Raw genomic sequence first — 15,305 nt, 5'->3', positions numbered from 1 at the left:
AGCAATCTACAGATTCAATGCAATCCTGATCAAAATTCCAAAAGCCTTCTTTACAGAAACAGGAAAACAAATCCTCAACTTTATATGGAATGACAAGAGGCTCCAAATAGCTAAAACAATGCTGAAAGAGAAGAAAAAAGTAGGAGGAGTCGTACTTCCTGATTTTAAAACATGCTATACTGCTACAGCAATCAAAATTGCCTGTTACAGATATAACAATAGACACATATATCAATGGAATAGAATTGAGAGTCCAGAAATAAACCCACACATCTATGGTGAACTGATTTCTGACAAGAGTGTTACGTTCATTTGATGGAGAAAGAAGAGTCACTTCAATAAATGATGCTCAAAAATTGGATTTCCACATAAAGAAAAATGAAACAGAATTCAAGCCTCACACCATACACAAAAGCATTTTAAAAATGGGTTAAGGACCAAAATGTGCAAACTAACACCATAAAATTCTTAGGAGAACAAGGAGCGCAATGCTGTTAGGCCTAGCTTTCAACAATAAATTATCTAACATAATAATAATAATAAAACACAAACAGAAAAAGACAAAATAAATAAATGGGACCTCATAAATATTAAAAATGTTTGTTCTTCAAAAGACTTCACTAAAAAATTCAAAAAAAAATCTACAACTGAGAGAATATCTTCCAAAACCATATATCCACCAAGATTCTAATAACCCAAATATATATAAAACTTTGACAACTTAACAACAAAAAAGACTAATAACCCAATCATAAAATGGGCAAAGGACGTGAATAAACATTTCACCAAACAGGACATTCAGATGGTTACCAAACTCTTGGAAAGATATTCAGCATCATTAGCCATCAGACGGATGCAAATTAAAACCACATTGAGATACCATTTTATTCCCACTAGGATGGCTGAGATTTAAAAAAAAAAAAAAAAAGATAATAACAAATGTTGGTGAGGATGTGGGGAAATTGGAACCCTTAACCATTGCTGGTGAGAACGCAAAATGGTATAACCACTGTAGAAAAAAGCAATGGCAGTGCCTCATAAAACTAAAATAGAACTACTATATAAAAAAAAAAAAAATAGAACTACCATATGACCCAATAATTCCACTCCTAGGTATATACCTAAAAGCCTTGAAAGCAGAGACTCAAAAAGAGATGTGTAGACCAATGTTCACTGCAGCACTATTCACAGTAGCCAAAAGGAGGAAACAACCTAAATGCCCATAAACAGATGAATGGATAAACAAAATGTGGTACACACATACAATGAAATACAACTCAGCCAGTAGGAGAAATGAAGTCTTGATATATTCTACAGTGTGGGCAGAGCTGGATGTCATCATGCTTAGTGAAATAAGCCAATGACAAAAAGACATACATTGTATGTCCTCACTTATAAAAGGAAAACCTGGTTGCATAGTGGTTAAGAGTTCAGCTGCTAACTAAAAGGTCAGCATTTCAAATCTACCAGATGCTCCTTGGAAATTCTGTGGGGCAGTTCTATTCTGTCCTATACGGTCACTGTGAGTCGGAACTGTCTTGACAACAACAGGTTTGTTTTTGGTTTTGGTCACTTATATAAAAAGACAAGAAAGGCCAAATGTATACAGAACAAGTTTATTAGCGGTTTTCAGGGGCAGGAGGGAGGGGTAGAAGGGGGGTGAACAGTGATGGAAAAACTGCACTGATTAAGGGTAGGGTTGCACAGTCAGTTATTGTAATTGCTGTCAATAAATTGTATACCTGTAAAAAGTTAAATTGGCAAAAGTTCAGTGATAGATGTATTTACAAGGACAAAAAAATAGGCAGGTGTTGAGGCTACTTATGTACAACCAAACACCTCATGGGATTTGGTTTGGCGGTTTAGGGTCGTGGTTTCATGGGGTATCCCAGTTAATTGGCCTAGTAACATGTTTAGCGCTTCTGTTCTACCTCTTAGTTCCTCGTGTAGTGCCTGGGGTCTTAAAAGCTCGCAAGCTACAAACAAAGTCACAACAACTGGTCTCTATTCACCTGGAGCAACAGAGGAAGAAGGAGAGTCAGGAATAGGAGGAGGAAATGGAATGTGTGGCTAATTGCCTCCGTGAACTCCTGCCTCCTTTGCCCTGAGACCAGAAAAACTAGATGGTGTCTGGCTACCATTATTAAACAACTTGATCAAAGATTTTATAGAAGATTCCTAATCAAAAGGGAAAATGTAGAAAAGAATTGTAAATTCTCATGGACTGTAGACTTTCTCAGGGCATGAAGGATGAACAAACCCCTGAAACTATTGCCCTGAGATAATCTTTAAACCTTAAACCAAATGTATCCCCTTAAGTCTTCTTAAAACCAAGCAATCATTTAGCTTAACTAGTAAAAAAAAAGATCTGCTTTGAGCAGTATACTCTCTTAAGAACTATCTATATGAGATCAAATTGATAACAGCAACTTGAAAGATTAGATAGGAACCTTTAGGGAAGTGAGTTTATGTTAATCAGTGAGGAACAACTCAGAGAAAGAGGGTGAGAATGGTTGCACACTCTGAGAATGTAATCAATGTCACTAAATTGTACATGTAGAAACTATTGAATTGGTGTATGTTTTGCTGTGTATATTCTCAACAAAAGCAACAAAGGAAAAGGAAAAGAATAGTCAAAATTTGAGAATTAGAGAATTTAGCTTTCTAAACAAATATTTAAAAATCTGGAATAACCACTATTTCAAAATACAGTGCTTAAACATAGGCATTTTTATATCTGGCCTTCAAAGAAGTAGCCAATGGACATTAAGTATGAAGACAGTATTTTTCAATGGAACCAAAAAAAAAAAAGCATTTTTTTTGGTTTTATCTTCACACTTATATGCAATTACTTAGACTTACAGAGATATTAAATAATTCATGCTTTAAAGACTTCCTTTGTATATATATCTAATACATTTGCTATCACGTTCATCATTGGAAAGGTCACTCTTTAATTTGAATCACCTAAAAGCAAAGAGCATCCTCTTCCCCTTCTGATCTTTGTACATGTCATTATAATACTTTGTCTTCTCAAGCTGCCCTTTGAAATGTTTTGTTCAGCTCTTTTACTTCATCATTTCTTCCTTTCACTTTAGCTATTCGACGTTCAAGAGCAAGCTTCAGAGTCTCTTCTGACATCCATTTTGGTCTTTTTTTCTTTCCTGTCTTTTTAAAGACCTCTTGCTTTCTTCATGTATGATGTCCTTGATGTCATTCTACAACTCATTTGGTCTTCAGTCATTAGTGTTCAATGTGTAATATCTATTCTTGAGATGGTCTCTAAATTCAGGTGGGATATACTCAAAGTTGTACTTTGGCTCTCGTGGACTTGTTCTAATTTTCTTCAGTTTCAATAGTCACTTGTATTAAATATTCAATTAATTAAAGTTGTATGTTTTTAAACTTAAAAAACAGGATTTCTATAGAAATCTCTGAATTATTAAGTAGACGGTACACACAAAGTGAAGGATTAATGAGGTATATATGCATGTGCATGCATGTGTGCTTACGTATATTTTCACATATATATGAAAATAAAAATGTAGCATGACAATCTAAAGCTCTTTATTCTCAGAAGAATCTAATAAGGTTCATCTATCACAGTTTTAAACAAAAAGTAAGAAAATATATGTGCTAATACTTTAAAAATCTCTAAAGCATCAGTATTAAACAAATAAATATACTTTTCAATTGTAGGATTTGATGTTCCTGCATGCTGGCTTGCTCTAAAGTGGTAAGGTTTGGATGAACCCTCAAAAGTATTGTTGCCCTGAGATAATCTTTAAACCTTAAACTAAATGTATTCCCTGAAGTCTCCTTAAAACCAAACAATAGATTAGATTAACCAGTAAAAAATATCTACCTTGAGCATTATGCCCTGTTAAGAACTATCTATATGGGATCAAACTGACAACAGGAACTCGAAAGATTACATAGGAAGCTCGGGGGACAGTGAGTTTGTGTTACTGGGGGAGGAACAACTCAGAGAAGGATGGTAAGAATGGTTGCACAACTTAAAGAATGTAATCAGTGTCACTAAATTGTACATGTAGAAACTGTTAAATTGGTATATGTTTTGCTGTACGTATTTTCAACAACAAAAAATTAAAATATATATATATATAGTGATGCTAAAAATTCATCCCAAGGTGAGTGTAACTCATGAAGCTCTACTAAGCTGCTAAGAATAACATTTATAATATATTAGTGGTTATATTCATTTCTGGGGCCCTTGTGGAGCAGTGGTTAAGCATTTGGCTGGTAACCAAAAGGTCAGCAGATCGAATCCACCAGCCGCTCCTTGGAAACCCTATGGGGCAGTACTACTCTGTCCTGCTGGGTCACTGTGGCAACAGGTTTAGTTTTTTTTTTTTTTTTAATATTCATTTATACGTGAAGTTTGTAATTTTTTATGTATGAAGTATGATACAGATAACCTCTTACAAGTGCGAGAACTTTTTATTCTGTTAATTTATTGAAGTTTGGCAAAGAGAAAAGAATAGGTGTTTAATTTCTTCAACCCAGAGGTTGAAAGAAATATTTGTTCAAACATTGGGTTAACAGCCTGGCAGCATTGTATCTAAAACCTAAAATTGATTCTGTCTGATTCTCTCGGTGCCAAATTATACAAGCTACAGGGTTTATATGTCAAAGTCTGTACAACTTGGCCTTATATCTCTATTAATGTTTCAGATCTTGAACACACGGTCAAGCCTAATTAGATCAATCTTTAGTTACCTGTTTTAACATAAAGGAGCCTCAGAGAGAGAGAGGAAAAAAAAAAAAAAGTCACACGTCCAGTTAAGTGCTGCATCTACTATGGGACTAGGCTAAATCAGCCAGGTTGCAAAGCTCATTCTTTCCACTACACCATATCCCTTTCTACATCTCAGTCTAAGCACTAAAGAAAGCATTTGACACTTAGGAGGAAACGTAAACATAAAGATAGCAACTGGAATGTTCAACACAAGTTGCTGGCCTTCAGCATGATTTTGTTGGTACACACAGGCGATATCATTTGAACTTGAACCTAATTGTCCACCTTTCATCCCAGTGAAGAATATGTCAGACTCCAGTGACATGAATAGAAAAATTGTTTGCCAGATGGCTATCCTTTGGAAACTGAATATAAAAACACTTCTGAGTTAATTTTCTATTTTAAGCAAATTACCTAATATTAACAGCAGATTAGGTCTTTTATGCTGTCTTGAAAGATCCATTAAAATAATGAAAAGAATGAACTTTTGAGGAAAACTGAAGAAAAAATAAAAGAATGAAGACTATTTATTTCTCTTTCTCATATACCTCTCTTGGCTTTATAATCCGCATACTCTTCTCAACATTAAGTCCATGAAGTTGAAGCTGTGACTCAATAGCGTACTAGAAAAGAAGGGTGAGGTATTTAATCAAATCCAGTGCACAGAAATACCCTTAAAACAACAACTCTGAAAAACAAATAATAAGGTAACAAAAAAGTGTGTTATTACATTAAGTCCAAGGTCAAAATAACTAAACAATACTTCAGAGAAGAACCACTTAATATAATTTACATGGAAATCTGAACACTCTTGGAAACACTGACTGTTAGAGATGGATGGAAAGTTAGGGGTCATCTAGACTTCAAGAATTAGAAGAGATTTTTAGAATAAGTTATTAAATCGCCTCATCTAAATCAAAACCAAAGTTTATAAAATAACAAACTGAGTAGTATGGGCTTGTTATGCTTGAACACAGGACCTAGAAAGAGTAGGTTATTAAAAGGAAAAGTCAATAATAGTTGATTTCAGGGGACACTGAGCTTCTGTTAAGGGTGATGGAAAAATTTGGAAGCAGAGGGTGGTGATGGTCGTACAGCACGGTGAACATAACCAATGCCACTGAATTATGTATGTAAAAATGTTGAAATTGAAACTGTTTATTTACACAATAAACAATAGTTTATTTTATTGAGAGTGTAGGGGGAACAATCAGTTACAAGGATCTTGCATGTTTTCAAAATATTGTTTACCTCCTTTTTAGTAAAGTAATGATAATTCAGAAACCCATTTGAGCATAATTAAGTGCTCTAAAATTACACAAAATGTGGGCTACAATAATTAATGATGGTAGTATAAAATGTAGAAATCAAGTTTATCTGATATTAAAACTGAAATGTGCAACATACTTTCATCTGCCTGATAAATCAAATTTTTTATCAACTGAATTGTTGAAATAAAATGACTTCTTTAGTGCATCAGAAGTACGTTTAACCTTTAATAAATAACTTTTTAGTAATTAAAGCACCAATTATTATTGGATTATACTCTGAAACCAAAGGGACAAATAAAATTTTATATTTCTATTGTATGTAGTTAAAGTGTGAAGCACCAGGATTTGTATTGAATTGATTTTATAAAATAAAACAGCAACAAGAATTAATAAAACATTTATAACTGCACTTGATTTAGACCAGCAGTTTGCTCAATGTCTTTAAAAAGACTAATAAATCAGTGTTCCTATTCAGTCTTTTCCTCCCTTAGCACTTGCTTTACTTGAACAAAAGAAATAAAGCTACAGTCTATTTTAAAAAATGCCTAAATCAAAAGCATTTAACAGATCTTTTTATTGTAAGGTTACTTGGAAAAGACTACTGAATAAACATTCAAGTCAGGCAAATGATATGCAACTCTAAGAAGAGTAGAAAGGATATAAATATAATTTGAAGAAATCCTTACATGATCTGAAGGGAAGGCTTTGGCTTCTAGAAGAATTTTATACCGTTTTGGTGTAGGCTTGAAAAACGATAACTGCAATGAAATGGATTTATTGAAAAAGCATTAATTCATACTTTATTCATTTCTTCATTTTATATCACAGTTTCATTTTATAATCTCCAGCATTTTATAGGCATTAATTAATTAAACATCTATGATGTCTGTCAAGGGTACCTTTACCAATTAGCCTTGATTCCAATGAATTATAAAGAAGAGCAAGATATTGGCTCATTATATTTATGTGAAAAGCAAGCCCGGGGGAATGTGAATCAGATGAAAACAAATATTCAAACTTAAAATTTTAATTGCAAAATTATCTTCCCAAAGTGTTTAATGGTAATTTCTCTAACATGAATCTGAAATACCATGTTATGTGGATACCATAATTATATTGATTTGTCTTTCATTAAACAAAAAAAAAAAAAAAATTTTTTTTTTTTATCTTTCATTGCTACTTCAGTTTCCATTACAAAATGTTACCACTTTTTTATTATTTTATGGGATTTTATTTTAGGTTCAACTGAAAATACCTCAGCCTTAACATGAGAAAATTGACATCTCTAGAGGCACCAGGGAAAAGTAGCCTATTTGTTCAGTTGGGCCCTCTAGTTTCTCCAGGTGGTTCCTGAACAATGGCAGTGACAATGCTAACAATAAAAAAAATAGCTACTGCTAATTAGGTGTTGATGATGGGCCAGGGTGCTGAAGCAATTTTCACACATCATCACATTTAATCCTAAGGCCGGTCTATGGGTATTACTGTCCGCATTCTTACAGAGAAGAAAAGACTTAGAGATGTCAAAAACCTTATGCAAAGTCAAATAGACATTCAGTAACTTAGAAGTCAAACTCAAGAGTGTCTGGATTTAAAAACTGTGTTGTTTACCACCAAACTTAAAACATTTCACAGGCATGTTCCTTCAGGCATTTCTCAGTAACCATTTCTCCATTTTACTTAAATAAAATATTAATATCTTCAGTGTACATCTTATTCATGTAGACATGTTTCCAAAACACACTTAGAAAATGAATCCAAATTTTTCAAAGCATCAAGCAATTACTATAGGTACCGTATCCCAAATCAAGAATATATTTGACATTTTAGATATAAATATGTATTGAATATTTAGGATGAAATACATACTTTAAACATAGTAACTTGTTTAAGGTAAAAAAAAAAAAACACTAGATCCTTTTTCCACATTAGTTTCATTTTCCAGTTCCCTTTTAACCCACCTCCAAAATATTAATCCAAAAAAAATACTGATCCATGATCCTATTCTGCTAAAGTCCAGTATTTCGTATTTTGGAAAGGTATCTTTCTAAAAAATTTAATGCTTTCATAGCATTTGTACATCATTGTTTTGTGTATGCTAAAAAATTTTTTTTCTAAGTAGTTTTGCATATTACTCACTATAATTCTTATTCCTTATGTTCTGAGATAAGAACTGTTCATTACTCTAAAGCTCTTTGCAAGAGTCAACACTCCTATGATAATAAAGAAGCCATTATATCATGGTCCAGCATTTTCTGGTAAGAATGACAATAACCTCACAACTTATTTAAAAATAAGTAAACCACCAGATGCTCATGAATTAAAGATAGGAAAATGTCAGATTCTGTAAATGAGTGTATACTAAACATTGGTGGGGAAGGAAACTTACCAGTAAAAGATGTAAATTCACAGTTAAACCATTCATTAGAACTATTTCTTTCTCATTGGCTCCTGTAAGGTAAAATGTATCATAACTTAGATGTTTCCATTAGCTCTAAAGCAGCTCTATTAAAGACACTTGGAAAAGAGAGGTAGGGAGGCCTCAGTCTATCATTCTTAATGTTTTTAGAGATAAGGCCATGTCTGAATTGTCAATACAAAGAAATGGAAGTCTTCCCACTTGACTCCTTTCATCAAATGGTATCTGGACTCACATGAACATAGCTAGCTAAAAAAAACTGTATTTCCTTTTTGATATAGTAAATAACAAGAACCACAGCAAGAAAAATGAAGCATTTGCTTTTTCCTGTAAACTAAAAATGATGTATCCTATTATCAGTTAGTTTGCCAAATTCTCAAGCGGTACATTTTTTGCAGTAAGCATATCTCCAAAAGAGATCTAAAAAGATATTAAGGCCAATCACATTTTTAAAGCCAGTTGTTTGTAACGTCAAATTAAAATGCATCTTTAATAAAAGAAGGCTCCTTTGCCAAACAAAATTCACTATGATTACAAAACCCAGAAAACCCAGTGCCAGTGAGATATATAATAGTTTCGAAGACAAAAGAGCTAGGGAGCAAAATACAAAGATCTAAATAGCACTGGGGTTTATTCTTATACACTGAGATATGATTAATATAGGTGTATGTTGCCTGATAGAGCACACATGCAAAATTAAGATATCCATGACATAATCATAATTAGATGTAATTCCTATTGACGAAGTTTTTTGGCCCTAGAAACAGACTCAGAGTCAGAGAATACATTGGATACTTAAAAACTCAGAGCATGACAGTATTGAAAAGAATCCTTTCCCTGTTCTGAGATCTTATGATGTCTTTCAAAGCAATTAGTAGAGTGTAATAGGAAAAATACTTCTTTACCATTACTCAGAAAAAAAGAAAAATAATAATAAGGGGTGGGGGCTTATGTGCCTTAATGTTTTAAGGCTGTGCTAGGTGTTAAAAAAAAAAAAAGTTATCATACAAGTCCTACGTTTTGTATCCAAAGAGATACTTCTGATAGAGCCACATTTTAAAAGACTAAACAGTAAAAAGAAGAATAAATCTAATTAATAAGTAGTTCCCTGATAAGTTCACTTGAACAGAGCCCATTTGAAATGAGCATCTAATTTAGGACTTTGTATTTCATTAGAACCATTTAAGAAAGGAACTATATCTTTATCCAAAAAAAAAAGCAAAAAACCTGTTGCTGTTGAGTCGATTCCGACTCATAGCGACCCTATAGAACAGAGTAGAACTGCCCCACAGGGTTTCCAAGGAGCGGCTGGTGGATTCAAACTGCAAGCCTTTTGGTTAGCAGCCACTGTGCCACCAGTTTCTTGTATTTGCCAAATGGATTTCTCCATTTTATACGCAAGGTTGGGAAACAAATGGTGGGTGTTCAAGATATATCCCTGGTTGTGGTAAGGTGAACAGTTCCTGAAGTCAGAGGACAAGAACAGTCTTACTCTTAGCACTAAAAAAAGAAGAAAAAAAGAATTTCTACACATACTAGAGAGAGATGAATGCAATAGGCTTGTGTTGCATATGGTGGCATATTTCTTCTTTTACAATACGAAAATCTTTCTGAAATATAGGTGCCCTGGTGGCATTAGTGGAGCCCTGGTGTCACAGCGGTTAAGCACTCAGCTGCTAGCCTAAAGATCATCTATTTGAACCCACCGGCCTCTCTGCGGGAGAAAGTTGTGGCAGTCTGCTGTAAATGCTTACAACCTTGGAAACCCTAAGGGGCAATTATATTCTATCCTACAGGGTTGCTGCAAAATGGAATGGGCTTCATGGCAATGGGTTTGGTTCTGAAGTATGGTAAGCAAAAAAAAAAAAAAAAAAAAAAAAACCACTAGTTTTATTAGATTTGTTTCTCTACATGTCACTTTTGTCTGCTGTGATGGTTGATTTTATGTGTCACCTTGGCTAGGCTATGGTGCCCAGTCGTTTGGCAAACACTGGTTGCTGTCATAGGCTGGTTACACGTGATTAAAGCAGTTGGCCTTAAGTAAAGCAGATGGTCTTTCACAATGTCGATGGGCCTCAGTCAATCAGTTGAAGGCTTTAAGAGCAGAAAGGGAGTTTTCCTAGAATGTGTTCTGCCTCCAGACTATAAACGGATACTTTGGCAGGATTCTCTCTTCACTCTTCCTGTTGCCTGACCTATGGATTTTGGGACCCAAGCCTGCGGGAATTTCAAGACTGTCACTTGACGTATGGACTTTGAACTTGTCAGTACCCCACAATCGTATGAGCCAGTAGGAGTCTTCAGTCTGTTGCCCGATCTACAGTTTTTGGACCTACCAGCTGTCATGGATTGAATTGTGTTCCCAAAAATATGTGCCGAATTGGCTAGGCCATGATTCCAGTATTGTGATCTGATGTGATTTTCCTATATGATATAAATCCTACCTCTATGATGTTAATGGATAACCCTGGTGGCGTAGTGGTTAAAAGCTGCGGCTGCTAACCAAAAGGTCAGCAGTTTGAAATTACCAGGCCCTCCTTGGAAACCCTATGGGAGAGTTCTACTCTGTCCTATAGGGTTGCTATGAGTCCAAATCCACTGGGAGGCAAGGGTTTATGAAGTTAATGAGGCGGGATTAGAAGCAGTTATGCTAATGAGACATGACTCAAACTACAAGATTAGGTTGTGTCCTGAGTCAATCTCTTTTGAGATATAAAAGACAAGTGAGCAGAGAGACTGGGAGATCTCATACCACCAAGAAACAAGAGCCAGGAGAATTGCACGTCCTTTGCACTTGGGGTCCCTGGGCTGAGAATTGATGACAAGGTCCTTCCCACAGAGCTGACAGAGAGAGAAAGCCTTCCCCTGGAGCTGGTACCCTGAATTCAGACTTCTAGCCTCCTAGGCTGTGAGAGAATAAATTTCTCTTTGTTAAGCATCCCTTTGTGTTATTTCTGTTACAATAACACTAGATAATTAAGACACCAGCCCCCTAAAATCGTGTGAGACAGTTCCTTAAAGTAAATTAATCTCTTTCTGTCTCTGTCTCTCTCATTATGTTTCTCTAGGGAACCCTAAGACAACCGCTGTTGAACTCTGAGGACTGAGTCAGCCTCCAGACACCCCTATATCTGGAGGTGGTGCTAATACTAAAGTTTCAAAACATTAATAGAAATGCTTATTACAATTATAACCTAAAGGCACTTAAGAATCTAGGGTTCATAATACAGCAAAGTGCCACAAATCAGGCTGATTTTTAGTGTATCTCAAAGTAAATTTTCCTTAAGTGATCCATCTCCTTTGGTTAAAATTATGTTTCTAAAACCAACATTGTTCTTTTAAGATATTTAGATATCATCAGGTTTCCATAAAATAAAATAATAAAACTTTTTTCAAAAGGAAATTGAAATTCTTTCAAGTTGCTTTCCTGTGTTCCTTCTTCTTAAAAGCTGCCTTTGAGTTAATGTTGAATCATCAAGAAATTCAAGTATTTGGGGGAAACTTTTTTTTTTTTTTAAGTTTCTGGAAAGCTTAACACGATTTGAAAGAATCTTTAAAAGATCATCTAGAACTCACTGAAATAAATGTCAGATTTGAATCAATTCATCTGTGGTGGATTTGAGCCAAGATTCTCATTCGAAAAGTGTGTTCTTGTTTTCTTATTACTTAGTTTATTTATCTATTGATCATCACAATTGTCTTTACCAGAAGATGAAGCTTAATCAAATGGAAGCACTGCCTTCTGTCTCAATGTCTGGCAAGCAAACATTTATTGAGCCCTTACTACATTTCAACACTGTTTTAAGTAAGTGATTTGCATTATTTCACGTAATCTCTCAGCAACCCAATGAGATATGTGCTCGATAAAATGTTTCTCATTTTATCAATGCAGAAACTGAGCCTCAAATCGATGAACTAACTTGCCTAAAATCTCACATATTGGAAATAGAGGACAAAATCATAGCCTGTCTTAGAAAAAAAAAAAGCTTTGTTTAAGATTACCCATGGAGCATTGTTTGCACTGTCTGCTCCTTGTAAGTCAAATATAGGAAACCCTGTTTACCAATCTTCCTTTGCATCTTTCTAATCCTAACATAATTTCAAATCTTTTGCAGAGTGAGGACGACAGGGCTCCAAGCTGCTTAGTGTTTGATAGGAGGGTTAATGATGGGCCTCCTAACTGCCCTTCCATGTTCTGTACATTTTATTAAGCCAGATGCAAATCCAAATGTTGTCATGTTTGTAGTCAGGGTAAGTCCAAAAACTTTACACTTAATTTTTAGTAGCAAATTTCTGCAGCCTTTTTTTAGAGGCAGCTAGTATATATTTTTTTTTTAGTATATGGCTGAGGGCTGGCAAATGGAGAGAGCTTCTGGGGATTATTGCTTTTTTTTAAGGGTCAACCACAGTTTCATAAAGCAAATTTATGTTCACATTACAGCATGTTTATCAGCTCAAATGCATGTATTTAGCCTTTTGTGATTTTTATGTACCCAGGGGGAAGTAGCTTTAATAATAATACTAATATTCTTCAGCAATTCTATTTCTAGCATCTTGATAATATGACATCAATTATAAGGGAAGGTTATTCCATGTTTTGTAGGGTTGTTGACTTTATGTAAAATGCTTTATTAATAGTTTTTCTTCTCATCTCAAATTGAAATTCTTTTCTCTATCAACAAGTAAATATGTCTCTTTTTCTTCTTTATCCATCCTATCAATTTATAAACATAATAATAATTATCTTCCTATTCTTTTTGAAAAAATTTATGGTGGAATACAGGCTGTAATTTTAAGAATATGGAAGATTCAATCATAGTTCAATGTATACAACTTGTGTTTGCTAATGACATATTTAGATAAACTAGAGAGTAGCAAAATAAATTTGACTTTTAGTGATTTTCACTGTAGTTACCATAAAATTATTTTAATTATTTCATGATTTATACCACAACGACTTCCGACAAGGATTTTAGGTTTCTTATATTAGGATGTGAGATAGAATGATAAAAATAACAATGGAATACAATGCAGATGAGAAACAATTTAGAGGCTACTAGATGTCTTTATTACTTGACCAAACTTTTCTCAGCGCTTCCCAGCAACCCATGCAAAAAAAGGAAATCTGCATGGAGTTTGCAGCAACAAAAGAAAAATAAAATAATAAAATACACCTACTTAAAAAAAAATCTGTAAAGAAATCAGTTCCTGATAAACAGTGAACTCATTCATTTTTTACCTTAAGTGTTATTTCTATGACTAATATAAACAATTTCAGAAGTAAAGGAATTTGGGGGCTAATACTTACAGAAATTTTAAAATATGAATCAATATCAACCTTTTAAAATATTGTTCATAATTCACATTTGTCGACACTGTTAATTTCCATTTTTTTGATCACCAACAAAATGGTAAAAATTATGGAGAATAAAGGTGATATTTAACAAAATAACCATTAAAATAAAGATTACCTTCATTATCTGACAATATTGCAAATGAAGTATAACAGTGCATTTATCATATAAGAGTTGACACTTTGGGAAGTTTTATAAATATATATGTTGTTTATTGAGTTTTATGTCTACAAAACTGACTTTGCCCGTTTCAAGAGATAATTGTTATCTTCATAACCCATATTATATTTTAGGACAAACACATCTGTATTAAAACATTGAGGCACATTTCAAAGAGACAAAAAAAACCTAAAGTTAGAGCTGACAAATTTTCTTTTGAAAATATAAGGTTTTTAAATAAGTTCCCCCACGTGTCTGTCAGTTTGTCATACTGTGGGGGCTTGTGTGTTGCTGTGATGCTGGAAGCTATGCCACCGGTATTCAGATACCAGCAGGGTCACCCATGGAGGACAGGTTTCAGCTGAGCTTCCAGACTAAGACAGACTAGGAAGAAGGACCTGGCAGTCTACTGCTGAAAAGCATTAGCCAATGAAAACCTTATAAGTAGCAGTGGAACATTGTCTGATATAGTGCTGGAAGATGAGCCCCCCAGGTTGGAAGGCACTCAAAAGATGACTGGGGAAAAGCTGCCTCCTCAAAGTAGAATTGACCTTAATGACGTGGACGGAGTAAAGCTTTCGGGACCTTCATTTGCTTATGTGGCACGACTCAAAATGAGAAGAAACAGATGCAAACATCCATTAATAATTGGAACCTGGAATGTACGAAGTATGAATCTAGGAAAATTGGAAGTTGTCAAAAATGAAATGGAAAGCATAAACATCAATATCCTAGGCATTAGTGAGCTGAAATTGACTGGTATTGGCCATTTTGAATCAGACAATCATATAGTCTACTATGTTGGGAATGACAACTCGAAGAGGAATGGTGTTGCCTTCATCGTCAAAAAGAACGTTTCAAGATCTATCCTGAAGTACAACACAGTCAGTGATAGGATAACATCCACATGCCTATAAGGAAGACCAATTAATACTACTATTACTCAAATTTACTCACCAACCACTAGGGCCAAAGATGAAGAAACAAATTGACTACATCTGTGGAAGGAGACGATGGAAAAGCTCAATATCATAAGTCAGAATAAGGCCAGGGGCCCACCGCGAAACAGACCATCAATTGCTCATATGCAAGTTCAAGCTGAAACTGCAGAAAATCAGAGCAAATCCACGAGAGCCAAAATATGACATTGAGTATATCCCACCTGAATGTAGAAACTATCTCAAGAATAGATTTGAGGCATTGAACACTAGTGACCGAAGACTAGATGAGTTGTGGAATGATATCAAGGATATCATACATGAGTAAAGCAAGAGGTCACTGAAAAGACAGGAAAGAAATAAAAGACCAAGATGGATGTCAGAGGAGACTCTGAAACTTGCTCT

At 34.6% G+C, this 15,305-nt stretch overlaps 1 protein-coding gene across 1 annotated transcript in view; it reads right to left on the bottom strand.

The window, feature by feature from the left end:
- KYNU (kynureninase) overlaps positions 1-15,305 on the bottom strand; it is a 158,245-nt gene that overhangs the window by 71,264 nt on the left and 71,676 nt on the right. Inside the window, exons 5-7 of the mRNA XM_049887124.1 lie at positions 8,420-8,481; positions 6,717-6,788; positions 5,308-5,382 (exon numbers count right to left, since the gene is read on the bottom strand). Of these exons, the coding sequence (XP_049743081.1) occupies positions 5,308-5,382; positions 6,717-6,788; positions 8,420-8,481 (209 nt within the window). The remainder of the gene's footprint in view (positions 1-5,307; positions 5,383-6,716; positions 6,789-8,419; positions 8,482-15,305) is intronic.

Source organism: Elephas maximus, chromosome 6 (genome assembly GCF_024166365.1).
Source record: "Elephas maximus indicus isolate mEleMax1 chromosome 6, mEleMax1 primary haplotype, whole genome shotgun sequence".
NCBI lineage: Eukaryota > Metazoa > Chordata > Mammalia > Proboscidea > Elephantidae > Elephas > Elephas maximus.
Note: the sequence above shows the minus strand (reverse complement) of the source record. Positions and strands in the feature narration are given on the sequence as shown.